The 14,779-nt window shown below is 43.3% G+C and overlaps 1 protein-coding gene across 1 annotated transcript; it reads left to right on the top strand.

The window, feature by feature from the left end:
* Nucleotides 1–1,087: 1,087 nt before the first annotated feature.
* Nucleotides 1,088–14,770, top strand: fam169b (family with sequence similarity 169 member B). The gene is made up of 7 exons (XM_056281198.1): nt 1,088–1,391; nt 1,625–1,727; nt 2,807–2,892; nt 3,072–3,234; nt 4,686–4,868; nt 5,778–5,903; nt 13,555–14,770. The coding sequence occupies exons 1-7, from the start codon at nt 1,260–1,262 to the stop codon at nt 13,560–13,562; spliced, it is 801 nt and encodes a 266-aa protein (XP_056137173.1). The 5' UTR covers nt 1,088–1,259; the 3' UTR covers nt 13,563–14,770.
* The last annotated feature ends 9 nt before the right edge of the window (nt 14,771–14,779 follow it).

Genomic DNA, 14,779 nt, shown 5'->3' with positions numbered 1-14,779 from the left:
GGCGCTGCGACTCCGAGAAAGCGGCGGCGGGGGGGGGGCTCGCGCGGTTCAAGACGGACTAGAGCAGTGGGTCTCAACCTTTTTGGGGTCCTGGACCCCCTGCGTATTTTTGATCTACCCTGAGGACCCCTCCACCTGATCTTGGGGGAGGGGGGTTGCAGTTTGATAGATCTACCCTGAGGACCCCTCCACCTGATCTTGGGGGAGGGGGGTTGCAGTTTGATAGAAACAGTAGAAACTGCATTTTGAATTGCATTATAGCATTTATTCACTCTTTGGGGCAAAAATAAGAGCTTTCAGTTGTAACTTAGATATAGTTAACAAAACAGAATTCTTATGCAGTAACTTTCAGATATATGTGACAAAACAGAATATGTATTCAGTAACTTTCAGATATATGTAACAAAACAGAATTCTTATGCAGTAACTTTCAGATATATGGAACAAAACAGAATATGTATTCAGTGACTTTCAGATATATGTAACAACAGAATTCTTATGCAGTGACTTTCAGATATATGTAACAAAACAGCATATGTATTCAGTAACTTTCAGATATATGTAACAAAACAGCATATGTATTCAGTAACTTTCAGATATATGTAACAACAGAATTTTTATGCAGTAACTTTTAACAATGCAAACGGGAGCGAGATCTCTTATTAAAATACAATAGATTACACTTGTGAAACAGATGTAATTAGAGAAAAAAAGTCCTGTTACCCTTTATAGTTTAGGCAGATAAAGGTCTCAGTCACATTTGAGTAAAATAATCCTATTTCTATAAACGTCATAGGATCTTTTTTTTAAAGATATTTTATTTTCACGGACCCCTTGCAATTACACCACGGACCCACTAGGGGTCCGCGGACCCCCCGGTTGAGAAACACTGGACTAGAGAAAGAACGCGGCGGCCGCGTTTCGTTTCTCGCCGCGGTGACGTAACCGGAAGTTGACTACGCGGGGGGGAGTGAGGAGTACCGGATGTCAAAGTTTACGAGTTTTGTTTAGTGTGGTTTTTTTTTTTAGACGTCCTATCCTAACATGGCGTTACGTGCAGGTACGTAGGGCTGCTGGTTTGCTGTTCACCTGCCCCCCCCCCCCAAAAAAAACCCACACAGACCTGTTGCCGAGCTCGGTGCAGCCTACTGTGGTTGCAGGAGTGGAGGTGGCTTGAAATTCACATCAGCGGAGCTCAGGGAACGTCAAGTGATTCGCTAGAACTGTCAAATCCGCCTCTGCACCCTCTGCAGACCACCATGTATCCCGTAGACCTCCTGCCTGATGTGGACTACACTGACCAGACCTGTGCTTCTGAGCAATACCTCTCTTCTTTGGAGGCGAGAACTCATGGGGGAAATGAATGGTTTCAGACATCAGGTCACTCCAAGGTATTATAACACTTTGAATTTTGTCTTCTCTTATTTCACACTTCTTTGGTTATTATTGATTGCTTAAGCAATGGTTATAGTGTTGTATGGTGTAGGTTAGTGTAGTGTTGTGTAGGTTAGTGTGTAGTGTAAGTTAGTTCCATGGCATACCAGTGATCATACCCCCCCCCCCGCTAGTGTCCAAAGATCAGGGAATTTGGATGAAAAGCTGAAGTTGATTTCCTGTGGCTCAGGTGGAGGTAACGCAAAGCAATGTGAGCAGGTTGCAGCTGTTTGGAGATGACCAGCCTGACTGTAGACTCCTGGTGCTGCATCCCCCTGATGATCTGACACAAGGTGTGGGGGCTTTACACACACACACACACACACACACACACACACACGCACGCACTTACACTTCAGGAACAATTTATTGTGATTTCTTTCATGTACTTGTGTACACAAAATAAACAAAATTCCGTTTCCCCCCAGCCCACAGCAGTGCAACACAAAAGGCCAAAACACATCCAAAATTCCCCAAAGTGACACCACCAAAAACATACAAAAACAGAGAGAACAAAGCAAAACAAAACACCCCACACAAACAGTAAACAAACACAGTCCACTCAGTGCAACACAGTCCAAACATTCCTCTGTCCAGAGAAGGAACGCCAGCCAGGATGACTGTCGGAACTGCCGGTCTGCATGGGCTAGCAGTTAGCTTAGCCTGCCCCGCTTCCGCGTCCTGTCAGACCGCCCACGGTGTTTCCTCCTCGGGCGCAGCTCCAGCTGTGCCGTGGTCCCTGGGCCCACCGGACGCAGCAGACCAGGCTCCCCCAGCCGATCCAACACCAGCTCTCCCAGCCACCTTTGACACACCTCCCTGCGCTCCACATGACGACACCAAAAACACAGTCAACACTAGGGGAGACCGCCGCCAGACCCCCCTCGGTGTTATCGGAACTGCCGGTCTGCATGAGCTAGCGGTTACCTTAGCCTGCCCCGCTTCCGCGTCCCGTCAAACCGTCCCTGGTGTCTCCTCCTCATGCGCAGCTCCGGTCAGGGCCGTGGTCCCTGGTCTCCCAAAGGACACAGCGGACCAAGCTCTCCCAGCCGATCCGGTGCCAGCCCTCCCAGCCATCAAACAAAGGCAAAACAAACCTAGACGCAGACGTGGACAAAGACACCGCATGGACGGCACTGGGCGAGGCCGCCGCAAACGCAAGTTCGCGCCGCCATCTTCTCACACCGGTGCTGGGTGAGGCTGCTGCAAATGTGAATTCGCGCCGCCATCTTCCCACACCCGAAGTGGGCTTGTGAACTCTTGTCTTTCTCTCTCTCAAAAACATACACTGCATCTCTTTTACACTCATGTATGCACCCCTCTTCTGACAACCCCAAACACACACAGATCTTTTTCCCTCTCTACCTTATAGTGTTGGCCCTCTATCTGCATGGCAAGTGGTGGTCTGTTGACGATGTCTTAAGAACCTCCAACAAATCTAGGACTGGCCTTGTGTTGGTAATATTAGTGTGTGTGTGTGTGTGTGTGTGTGTGTGTGTGTGTGTGTGTGTGTACACCCCTACAACACACCAGTCAGTGGTCTGACATGATTTTTTTTTCTCAGTGTGTGTATGCATTGGCCCATGCCTCATCAATACAAGTGTCTTCTTTCTAAGAAATTACATTTCCTCCTGAAGGTACAGTCAGTCATGGAGAGGGTGATTCTGTTCCTGCTCAACCAGCTTGTTGAGAAGCTTCCAGAGGAGGAGACGCTGTTTCGTCCTCACACCAGGACGGAGCACGGCAAACTGCTGTGGCGAGACGGAGAGGCAGTGGGCTTTTATACCGTTAAACAGAAAGGTAAGAGGGTGAAGGAAACGGACACTGAGAAGAAGATGGGTGTAGAGGAACAGAACTGGGGCTTTATAATCCATCCATCCATTATCCAAACCGCTTATCCTGCTCTCGGGGTCACGGGAATGCTGGAGCCTATCCCAGCAGTCATTGGGCAGCAGGTGGGGAGACAGTCTGGACAGGCCGCCAGGCCATCACAGGGCCCACACACACACACACACACATTCACACCTAGGGACAATTTAGTACAGCCAATTCCCCTGATCTTCATGTCTTTGGACTGTGGGAGGAAACCAGAGCACCTGGAGGAAACCCACACAGACACAGAGAGAACATGATGCAGTGGTTAGCGCGGACGCCTCACAACAAGAAGATCCTGGGTTCGAGCCTCGGGGTAGTTCAATCTTGGGGGTCGTCCCGGGTCGTCCTCTGTGTGGACTTTGCATGTTCTCCCCATATCTGTATGGGTTTTCTTTACAATCCAATCTACTCAAAAGAAAAAGGAAAAAAAAATTTAAAAATTGCCTCCATGACCTCAAGAGAGACCTCTGTGTTCCAGGTCTCCAAAGATAATAATAAGACGGTAAAACAATGGTCTTAAGTATGTCCCTGCTTGCACGCCATCTGTAATAAATACAGAAGTGGGAGGATGGCCAGATGTAAACAAAAGCTACATGTTTTAGTAACGAGATATTGGCTGAAAGGAAGTTACATAATCGATAATCACAACCAGAAGACATGCTGCCGCTACTTCCTAAAGTCTGTTTCTACTCACTATAGAGCCAGGCTGAACCATTTACATCCCTGCCAGTTGATTTCACAACCTCTACCTTCCAAACTCACATGCACATAAAGAAATCCTATAACCTGCGAGTTTACACGAAACCTGGGCTGAACTTATATCGTCGAGTCCTGTTAGTTTGGCGTGTTGGCCTTTGGTCCTCTTCCTACTTGTTATTAGCCCTGAATTAAACCTCGTGCGCACAAAATGAAGTCACACTTTCCCCCCTCATGTGTTTTGCGTTTAAGCCTTGTTTCAGATTGGGGAGAAACAGCTCAAACAGGTAATGGGAATTCACTGATAATTTTGTATGTCTGCACATTACCTTTAAAACCACATCGATAAGACCACAAATCACTGTAAAATGAAAAATAGGCCACTCACGTGTTGGGTATCTAAAAAATGTTTCCATTTTGAGCCCAATAATTTTAGTTTACTAGTTTTTGACACAAATATCATTTCCCACATAGTAGATGCCAGTGATAACTGTACTGAATGTGACGGTTTTTACATGTCGCAACTTAGATTTTCCTTATTTAAGAATAAGATTTTAATTGCGTCACGTGGTTGAAGACGATTGGACCACTGATGATTACGAGCAGGCATTCAGAAATGTCTTGCAGGTTACTTTTGAAAGTAACTCCCCCCCTCCACCCGCTGGGTCTCTGTGTTGAAGGTAGCTTGTGTGACGGCTGGACCGGCCAGGGTTACCTGCTCCCCGTCCTGGACACGGTGCTAGTGAGGGGATGCCAGAGGAGACACGGTTTGGGGCTACAGATGCTGGAGGACTTCTGCTCCTCATTTCCCGGAGAGGAAGTGCTAGGAATCAGTTCTCCGTTATCGCCCGGCATGGTGGCAGGTCAGTTACAGTCATCTTCAATAAGAAAAAAAAAACAAAACAAAAACATTCATTTGTTTGGTTTTCATTCGTTCGCATTCCTACAGTGTTGTCTTTACTATAGTTAATAACCACCAAATAGGACATCAAAAAGACATGCATGTTAGGGTTGATACTTCTGTCTATGCCCCTGACCGAGGCAATGGAAAGAAAAACTACTGGGGTTGGTCCCGGGGTGCTGCACGGCGGCTGCCCACTGCTCCTAGCTACACAACTAGGATGGGTTAAATGCAAAGAATTTCCCCACATGGATTAATAAAGTAGCGGGGGGGAGGGGGGGCTGAAAAAGTATATTTTGCTTATTGTAGACGGGGCGTTTGGTCTAGAGAGGTCCCCACGGGACACAGTGTCTCCTCATATTATATGATGTATCTCCATGTGGTTCAGGTCCTCTGTGGCTTTCAGCAAATAGGAGAGGATATTCATCACATAGGCACACTATTTTTCTGTGTGGTGCTACAACCTCCCCCATGCTGTCTTCCATTCCCTCAATACTCTCCTTTGTATTTGAGTCTGTGTCTCCTGTTTATCACCGCTACTTTGCAAAGTTAGTCTTTCATCCCAGCTTGTTACTCTTCTCAGGCTGCCGAAAAAGGTTTAGTCTTTTGGTTATTCAGTAGTCTCCGCTGTGTTTGCGCCCCGCCCGCCTTCTGTAACCCTGCCGGTTCTGTCGTTATTCTACTTTCCGTGAGCGGCGGTCTGTCTCTATCTTGGCGTGTCCCCAGCCGAGGTCTGGGTCATGAGTTGTCACACCTATAGGCTTGTCCAGCTCTCTTTAGGGGACGTGGGTGTACATTAAAGATGTCCTTCGTTAGCTTTGTAGAGCCCCCTTTGACTGGCTGCGGGTCTGTGTTTCCTGTGGTCCCACAGTGTGTAGGAGGTTCCTGCAGCAGCAGGAAAAACACAGAGAACATCTGTATGAAGTGGAGGCTCCCGGGGGCTGGGCTCAGCGACGAAACATCTGGTTGAACATCCAGCTAGGCCGCTATTCTCACGGTAAGCATTACAGAAGCGGTCACGTATTTGATGGACATTATTTAAAGGGAAATTCCGAGAAATTTTACTTTTAGGTTGTTAGTCTGCAAAATGTCTTGCCTAAAAAAAAAAATCATTTTATTAATTCGTAAAACAAGTTACATGAATAACAATCTAATTGTGTCGCATTTAACAGTTGTGGATGAATATTTGACTGATATGCTGTATTTTACCGATATGCTCCCAAACCCGTATTAAACATCTGCATTTCTTACAAAACAGTTATCATTTCAGATGCTTAAGATAGCATGCATCCCACCTATCCCAGAAAATCCAGGCGTCTCCCGTGATTTGACATTTGCTCCCTGACACCCACGGGTGAGGTCAAATCTCCCGCATCTGTGGGATCTGGCTCGAGGTTGTGTGATTGCGCTCGTGAGCGCATACGGATGCAAGCGCGAGTTAAATTGATACTCATTGGATACCAACTCAACCAGATAGGATGAGGATGAGGGCACAGAGCAATGCATGCTAGGTATCAATGATAGGTGGGCTCAGTCTGGACTTGTAGCACCTCTTTCATTTGTCCTCTGTATGTCAAAAGTTTGGGATGACAGGGGTCGCGTTGCGCAAGGGCAGACCTAAAGAAAAAGAAATATAAAACGCACTTCACCTCTGAATACACTAAAGGCGTACCCATGCCTAGTAGTGGTGAAAACTAATGACACTTGCCCATTGCACCGTTTGCAACAGTGTTTTCTATTGCTCATGGTGGTTTAAATGATTGCAAAAGACTTCGAGGTGAGTATGCAGGCATCATCTGTCCACTAGCATAATTGAAAGCCAACTTTAGTTTTAGATTTAACTACCTGTTTCTGTGTTTGTGGGTGGGAAGCCGGATGTATGTGTCCTGGTCGCTGCGCTAGCGCCTCCTCTGGTCGGTCAGGCGCCTGTTTGGGGGGGAGGGGGAACTGGGGGAAATAGCGTGATCCTCCCACATGCTACGTACCCCTGGTGAAACTCCTCACTGTCAGGTGAAAAGAAGTGGCTGGCGACTCCACATGTATCGGAGGAGACATGTGGTAGTCTGAAGCCCTCCCCGGATCGGCAGAGGGGGTGGAGCAGTGACCGGGATGGCTCGGAAGAGTGGGGTAATTGGCCGGATACAATTGGGGAGTAAAAGGGGGAGAAAAAAATAATTTCATTTGACGCTAGCCTATTTGTTCCCGGTTACAGCACAGCTGTATCACATTCTCTATTACATACTGTAGCTGTATTCTTCTCTCACAATTTATTAACTCCTCATGCACCGTCATGCAAACTTCTCTTAAATCGGCTAGACGAGGCTACTATTACAATTACTAATGCATTTAACAGGTAATCTTGTAGACAGAATAAATATGTACGTATTGTATTACCTTAATGAATTAATGCAAATCTTTTATAAAAAATACAGTTTTCTTTAATTGGTATTATTTTTAAGGCTGCAAGAATAGCAAAAATTATAATAATATTTTTAGCTCATCATATTTTCTGAAATTTAAGGTGCCTTGCTGATAAAATCACAGAAAATATACAATAAATAAAATAATGGGTAACACTATTTTAGGGGGTCGGAAATTACCTAGTAATTTCTTAGTAATAAGGTGGTAATTATCACGTAATTTCTTGGAAATAAGGTTGAAATTACATTGTAATTTCCTAGTAATAAGGTGGTAATTATCAAGTAATTTCTTAGAAACAAGGTGATTATATCCTAGTAATAAGGTGATATTTTATCAAAAAATTTAATAGAAATAAGGTGAAAGTAAGCAGCAGTAATGTTCTAGTAATGGGGTGATACAATTCCTAGTAAATTGGTAGTAATTTCTTGGTCATTTCTCATGAACAGTTCCCTACAATAGTGTGTTCCTAGGGCATAGTGAAACACACTATTCCGACGCCCGACCAAGCCGGAGGTAACACGGGGATTCGAACTGCCGGTAACACTTTAGTATGGGGAACGTAGTCACCATTAATTAGGTGCTTATTAGCATGCAAATTAGCAACATATTGGCTCTTAATTGGTCATTATTACGTACTCATTAATGCCTTATTCTGCATGGCCTTATTATACAACCAGTAAGCCATTAACTATGAGTTTTCCCTCTATAACCTCAGAATTATTGCTTATTAGTAGTACCATCTCAATATGCTTCGCTTAGTATGGCCTTTATAAGGTGGTAGTACCACAAGAAGAGTTATTCTCCCTTACTAACACTTAATGAATACGCTCTGTTCTTACATAACAAAACACAAAACTACAAGTGTTCATAGTGTTAAATTACTGTAAATTAAGTTTTTGTTACTTAGAATATGTTCCCCATACTAAAGTGACATCTTGATCATTACTAATTCCCTAGTAATTAAGTTTTTTTACTTAGAATATGTTCCCCATAATAAAGTGACAGCTTGATCATTACTAATTCACTAGTAATTAAGTTTTTTTATGTTCCCCATACTAAAGTGTTACCGAACTGCCGATCCCCAAGTTGATAGGCAATGGAATAGACGGCCACGCCACCCGGACGAGCTAAATTACAGTTTCTCTTGCTCTTATAATTTCCCTCACCACTTCAGAAAAATACATTCATTGTTGGCTGGACTGCCCAGCGGGGCCAGTGCTACAACCATGACTGTCTGTCAGTCAGGGCCGCTGCTAGCCATTTGGGTGCCCTAGGTGTAACTGCTTTGTGGTGCACAAACTACCAGCAACACCCCCACCCCCACAAACCCCCCAGGGGGAAAAAAAATCTTTAGCTTGCTAACTTTAGCGAGCTGGTTGCCTCAAGATGTTTCCTACCATGAGGCTATGTATGTTATGCATTCCAAGGCTAAGCATTTTACCGTATTTTAAGAATTAACCTTTCTAAAACATACCTGTAAGTGATGCACGAGTGTCGTCCCGCTGCTTCTTCTTTTTTCGCTTCTCTGCTCCCGACTCCTGTTGCCTTATTGAAGCCATAGTGTGTAGCTAACGTTTAAGTTAGCGCCAGGCTTGAGTTTGCCAGGCCAGGGAGACGTAGCGTGTGGGAGGATCACACTATTCCCCCCATTTTACCCCCCCAAACAGGCGCCCCGACTGGCCAGAGGAGGCACTAGTGCAGCGACCAGGACACATACCCACATCCGGCTTCCCACCCCCAGACACGGCCAATTGTGTTTGTAGGGACACCCGACCAAGCTGGAGGTAACACGGGTATTCGAACCAGCGATCCCCGCGTTGGTAGGCAACGGAATAGACCGCCACCCCACCTGGACGCCCCTCTTGCAACTGCATTTATTACTTCTTTTTTTTTTTAACTCGAACATAGCTTAAGCATGTCATGTGATATGCTACTTCAGTACACTTGAACAACAAATATTACTGAGACCGCTACAGAAAATTGCACAGATGAACATTTAACATCCAGGAATTCAAATTATAGACACTACCACTAACTCTCCCTGTAACAAATTGGCCACAATTTCGAACATTGACCATACACAGTCCAGCCATATACTAGGTTTTGACCTCGTCTTGTTTTTTAAGTGTTACCCATTTACCAATGCTGCCCGCACCTTATCCCTTGTAAAGACCTCTATCGTTCAGCATGTGGATTTCCAGTGCTTGCTTGCATATGGATGCTTTCCACAGCCACCTTACTGATCACTTTTTCACTTTCAGTATCAAGTGGTTAGTCTTACAGTACCCATTATGAAACTTACTAATACAATGACATCATGAAAACAGTGGAACCAGCATGAAATTTGAGCAGGGGAAAGTCATTGGTCTGTATTGAAGGAGGCCCTGTACTTAAAACTCAGCAGCACACTTTTATATACATCGGTTTCTCCTCTCAGCCCTCTGGTCTCAAAAATCACTGTTGTGAATGAATAGTGATGTGAATGTACGTTCACTGAATGCGTTCAACAGGGAAAACTGTAATTGACTTCGGCCAATAGCCATTGAGGCCGAGATTTTCCTCTGCAAAGGAAATCCCTCTCTAACAATTCACTCTAGTGGTCAACCTCATTGTATTGTTATGCATGTTAAAAACAGCTCCAGATGTACAAATGTGGTGTATCTCTGGCAACCTGGTAATATCAAACAGGCTGCGAGAAGTGTGAGTCATTTTTGCTTCTGGTCCAAAGACACGTTTTGCTTCTCTCACTAGCAAGTCATTTATTTCCTTTCTTGAAAGTTATTAACGTGTCAGCAAGATGATGTAGATGATATTAGGACTGCATTTTATCCCTGAGGAGTCAGGTTCTAGATCTTACCGGCACCCCATTGAAGTGTCCTGAAGCAAGTCACTGAATCTCTACTGGCTCCATGGTCACTGTTAAGTTAGCTCAGCTACTACTCAAATAGTACTGTGACTTTAGTCTGTGCATTTGTGTGTTTATCTTTGCATCTCTTACCATGCAAAGATAAATGCATCACCCTCCTGGATCTGCTATTGACTCCCTTGTTACTCTGGACTCTGCACAGAAACGCTCAATTTCCATTATTAATGGCTCAGCTGACTCCCTTAACCCTGACCCAGCAGCCCATCTGAAAGAGATTTGGGAAAAGAAAATTGGTGTGTTAATGCATGACAACCAGTGGGACCATGTTCTCGATCTGGGCCACTCAGCTTCTATGTGTGTCAGGCATGGTCTACTCCAGAGTAAGGTTCTTTTCTGAGTACACTACACCAATGCCCAACTGGCAAAAATCTACCTAACTATCAATGATACTTGCAATAGATGCAAACAATCACCCGCAAACCATACTCACATGTTTTGGTCCTGTCCAAAACTGACAGATTCCTGGTGTCAAATTTTTTAACACACTTGGGACAGTATTTGGTATGAACCTTAAGCCTGAACCTCTTACAGCCCTATTTGGAGTCCCACCTTCTACAGCACCCAATTTGTCTTTGATAAAAAAGCATGTCTTGGCTTTTACAACTCTTTTAGCTAGGCGCCTCATTTTATTTAAGTGGAAACATGTTCTCTCTCCCCCATACAATAGCTGGCTCAAGGAGATACTATCTCACATCAAACTTGAAAAAATTAGATTTTCACTTAAAAACCCCAGTAAATCCTTCCATGACCAGGAAGCCCTTTATGAAATATTTGAAGATGGTTGCCATTCACCCAGATGACAACTAGATGCCCCCCCTCTTTTTTTTCTTTTTCTTTGTGTGTGTGTGTGTGTGTGTGTGTGTGTGTGTGTGTGTGTGTGTGTGTGTGTGTGTGTGTGTGTGTGTGTGTGTGTGTGAAATTGCCCTCCCTCTTAGTTTTTTTTTTTTTAATATAGCCAGTGGGAAGAATTTGGGTGGGAAATGTTATTGGGTTAATAGGTATAATGAGTGTACCTATTTACCTTTCACTTGGTGTTTTTCTTTTGTAACAAGTGGGTGGGATTGGGTGGGAAGAATTACGGGGCTAATGGGTACATGAAGATTGGATAAGAATTAATTGGAACAGGGATTGATTACTGTTCTTGTTGCTGCTTGTTTTTGTACTGTTTGTATACCCCACTATAATAGGTTCTGTTTATATATGTATGAAACCACTTCAATTGGACGTTTTTTACATATAACAATGTTTTGTATGCAACACTGGTTCAAAAATCAATAAAAAAAATTTTTTTTAAAAGAAATGCTATTGTAAGATGTACTTTGGTCTCTCCCAGACCCCCAATCAAACACCCAAACATAGCCACGTATTTGTACAAAATACACATGTGCCATTATTTTATTGTTGTGATAGTCTTCTCAGCTGACATGCCCATTAGTGTTTCTTTGTTAGCTACATTGTTTTGTGTCCCATTTGCTTTATTAAAATTCAACTGCTTGAGATTGGCAACAATTTATCCACAGGAATCATTAAAGTAATATAAGAAACACCAAGTTCGGATAACAAATAGTCTGAATAAAACCTAATAACAGCTTCAGTAATAAATTCCCTGCCCAACAGTACCTAACTTCATATATCACTGCAGAAATATGAACAACTACCCAAGTATTATGCTTTTAAATTGCCCCATTAGCCTACCCAAGTATAATGCTTTTAAATGGTCTCATTGGCAACCGTGGGAGAGGTCGGTTGGATTTTTGGGATCAAATGGGATCCTATTTCGGGTTGTGGTGGAGAAGAGGTTCAGTTAATCCCATGAAACGACGGAAGTGCTTTTTGGTGTTTTGTGTCCATACACAAAGTTAAAATACAGCCAATGTAATTGGTTGACTATGTTGTTAAACATGTTCACAAGCTATCTTAATATAGCTAACTCTATATCAAGGGGATATTTGACTCAATATGACGGCCCTCTTCTCACGCTTAAATGACAAGAGCTGTACCAAACTAGGATAAAAAGTAAAGCAGAAAGGATACAACTCATCTCACGGGCTGGATATCAGTCATCACGTAGTCTTTATGATTTGTTAGGTTCTGATGCCAACTGAGGTCCTAATGCAGAAGTTTGTTTATTGGAGTGGCAAACCCAAACTCAATTCATACAGAAAAATCATGGAAAATCCAAACAGATGGCGTTAGGAAAGTGATCCATGCAGCAATTCAGACTTTATTTCCAATGTTTTTGATTGCATGTCTTAATTTAATTACATAAAACCATTCATTATGTATGTAATTTGTCTTTGTCTTTGTAATTAAAGGATTAGCTTGGGTTTTTTTGACAGTGTGATACGAGTTACTCACAAGGAGCTGTATTGATGCATGAACATTAGCCTGGTCATTTAGTCTCAAGTTCAGATGTCTGGCTGCCTGTTGCAGCAAGTTGGCAGCTTGTGAGAGAAAAATGAACAGCAGTGAAGAGGGTCACCTATCAAAAATATTTTAAGCAACAACACAAGTGGTTGAAGAACGCCGATGTGAATGGGTGTAGCCAAACTGAAGTGTATTCACTGAAACCATGTGCTCAGCAGTTACCCTTGGGAAAAGAATAATCTAATAGTCACTACCATATGTTTGTAAGCCTGAAATATCCATTATTTGGCGTTCCTTCCACTTAATTATAAGCTTTGGTGTTGCATAAAATGTAGTGTATTCCTAGCCATTGTAGGTCAAAGGCTGGCTTGCATAAACTATGGTGTGCTTTGGATATAAAAGTCTACTTTTTGGGGGAGGTAAAAACACTCTTTTTAGTAGGCTGACCACAACCCTTGTGTATCATTACTATACGTACTATACACTCACTCACTCTCACTCAATCCTCTTCATCCCCAGTGGGATAAAAGGCTGTGACAGTTTCTTGCCCCTTGATCCAGTCTCAGGCTACATGTTGAGCTTCACCCCATGAGAAACTCACATCATACGATATACACTAGCAGTCCTCAATAGACAAAACAATTCCTAGATAGAGCATTGGTCTGTAAGGGGAAAGAGAACTAGTAATAATGTTGTATTCTGTTCTGGATAGTTAAAACCTTTTTATGTGTGTTGTGTCGGTGCTTAAAATGTTTTCGTTAAAATGCCCTGTTTGCTCTTGATCATTTGTCTTTGACAAATGGCTAGATCTCCGAACACAGCATTCAGTAACCAGGCTATTAGCCTTGCATCCATATACCTACACACGTAAGTAACCCGAGCAAACTCTTTAAAAATGAAAATTCATTGCTTCTGTGTTCTCTGTTTCTGAAAGGAGTCTGATGATGCAAGACTGCTGTTGCCTCACTGAACACCTATAAGGTCCACAGCCAAAGCCCCCTGCTCATGGTCTCTTCTGACAAACCCATGAAGTCTTGTCACCCAAACCAAGAAGGAAACCTCCCAAGTATCAAGTTTGCTACAATAGGGTGTAGCCCAGCAGCCCACGCTGAATATTCAGACATGGGACCATCTGTAAGCCTATTGAACTGCCCACACAATGCAAAACACCCGGATGTTGTCTTGCACTCTTAAATCTAAACACTCGGATTCTTCAGAGCCTCTCAAAACAAGTCTGCGAATGTTCTCATTCATCCAGGTCATGGTTATCCAAAGGAATTGAATCAAGTGCAACTGGACTTGGTAAATATCCGTGACGATGTTTTGCCTCTCGTGAGAAGGAATCAGGTCTGGTTGCACTTGATTCAATTCCTTTGGACTCTCAAAACAAGGTAAGAGGGAGAGGAAATGCCTGAAAGTAAAAAACGAATCAGAGGGAGAATGAGTTAAAATTAGGACTTGATAAAGCATGCACTAGCCATCATCCCCTCGCAAACAATCGCAGATTGACATACTTTTCAGATCTTTATGTCTGTAGATGAAACTGGACTCTGGGGTTGGCTTTATGAAACAATATATACAGGAAAGAAATGAGTGCAGAGAGCCTAACAATTAACTACTGGAGATATAAATCTTGTAATTGGACAGTCATTTAGTGTGTCTTTTTTTTTTAAACAACATGCATGTGGAATATGTTCAGGTTACCCTTAATTTTTCTGTCTTTTTGCAGACCCAATTTAAACAAACGGGCTTAGAAAGTCTTAAATTACTGTGTGACACAGTATGTGTACTGTATAGGTGCGCTTATACCAGTGTTTCTCAACCCAGTCCTCAAGGACCCCCTGTCCTGCAGATTTTCTTTGCAACCCTGAATAGGTACCTGATTGTAGTTATTCAACCAATCAGCAATTAATGTCAGAGTTTGCACACCTTGCATAATTAAGTGCTATGAGGTCATTGGTTGAGTAAGTACAAGCAGGGCTACCTATGCAGGGTTACATTGAAAAGCTGCAGGATAGGGGGTCCTTGAGGACTGGTTTGAGAAACACTGGTTATACACCAGGGCTGCAAGCTTCTTCCTTTTTTTTTCTTTTGCTTAACATAAGAATATCTATCAGTGGAATAGCTCACGATGTGGGAAATAAAGTATGTTACAGAAG

This window comes from Lampris incognitus, chromosome 6, assembly GCF_029633865.1.
Source record: "Lampris incognitus isolate fLamInc1 chromosome 6, fLamInc1.hap2, whole genome shotgun sequence".
NCBI lineage: Eukaryota > Metazoa > Chordata > Actinopteri > Lampriformes > Lampridae > Lampris > Lampris incognitus.
This window is presented reverse-complemented; position numbering and strand designations above follow the sequence as displayed.

Coding starts and splice junctions, on each gene's coding strand:
- fam169b (XM_056281198.1), top strand. CDS start 1,260: ATGTATCCCGTAGACCTCCTGCCTGATGTGGACTACACTGACCAGACC. Junction 1,728..2,806: donor CCCTGATGATCTGACACAAG/GTGTGGGGGCTT, acceptor TCTACCTTATAG/TGTTGGCCCTCTATCTGCAT. Junction 3,235..4,685: donor TTATACCGTTAAACAGAAAG/GTAAGAGGGTGA, acceptor TCTGTGTTGAAG/GTAGCTTGTGTGACGGCTGG.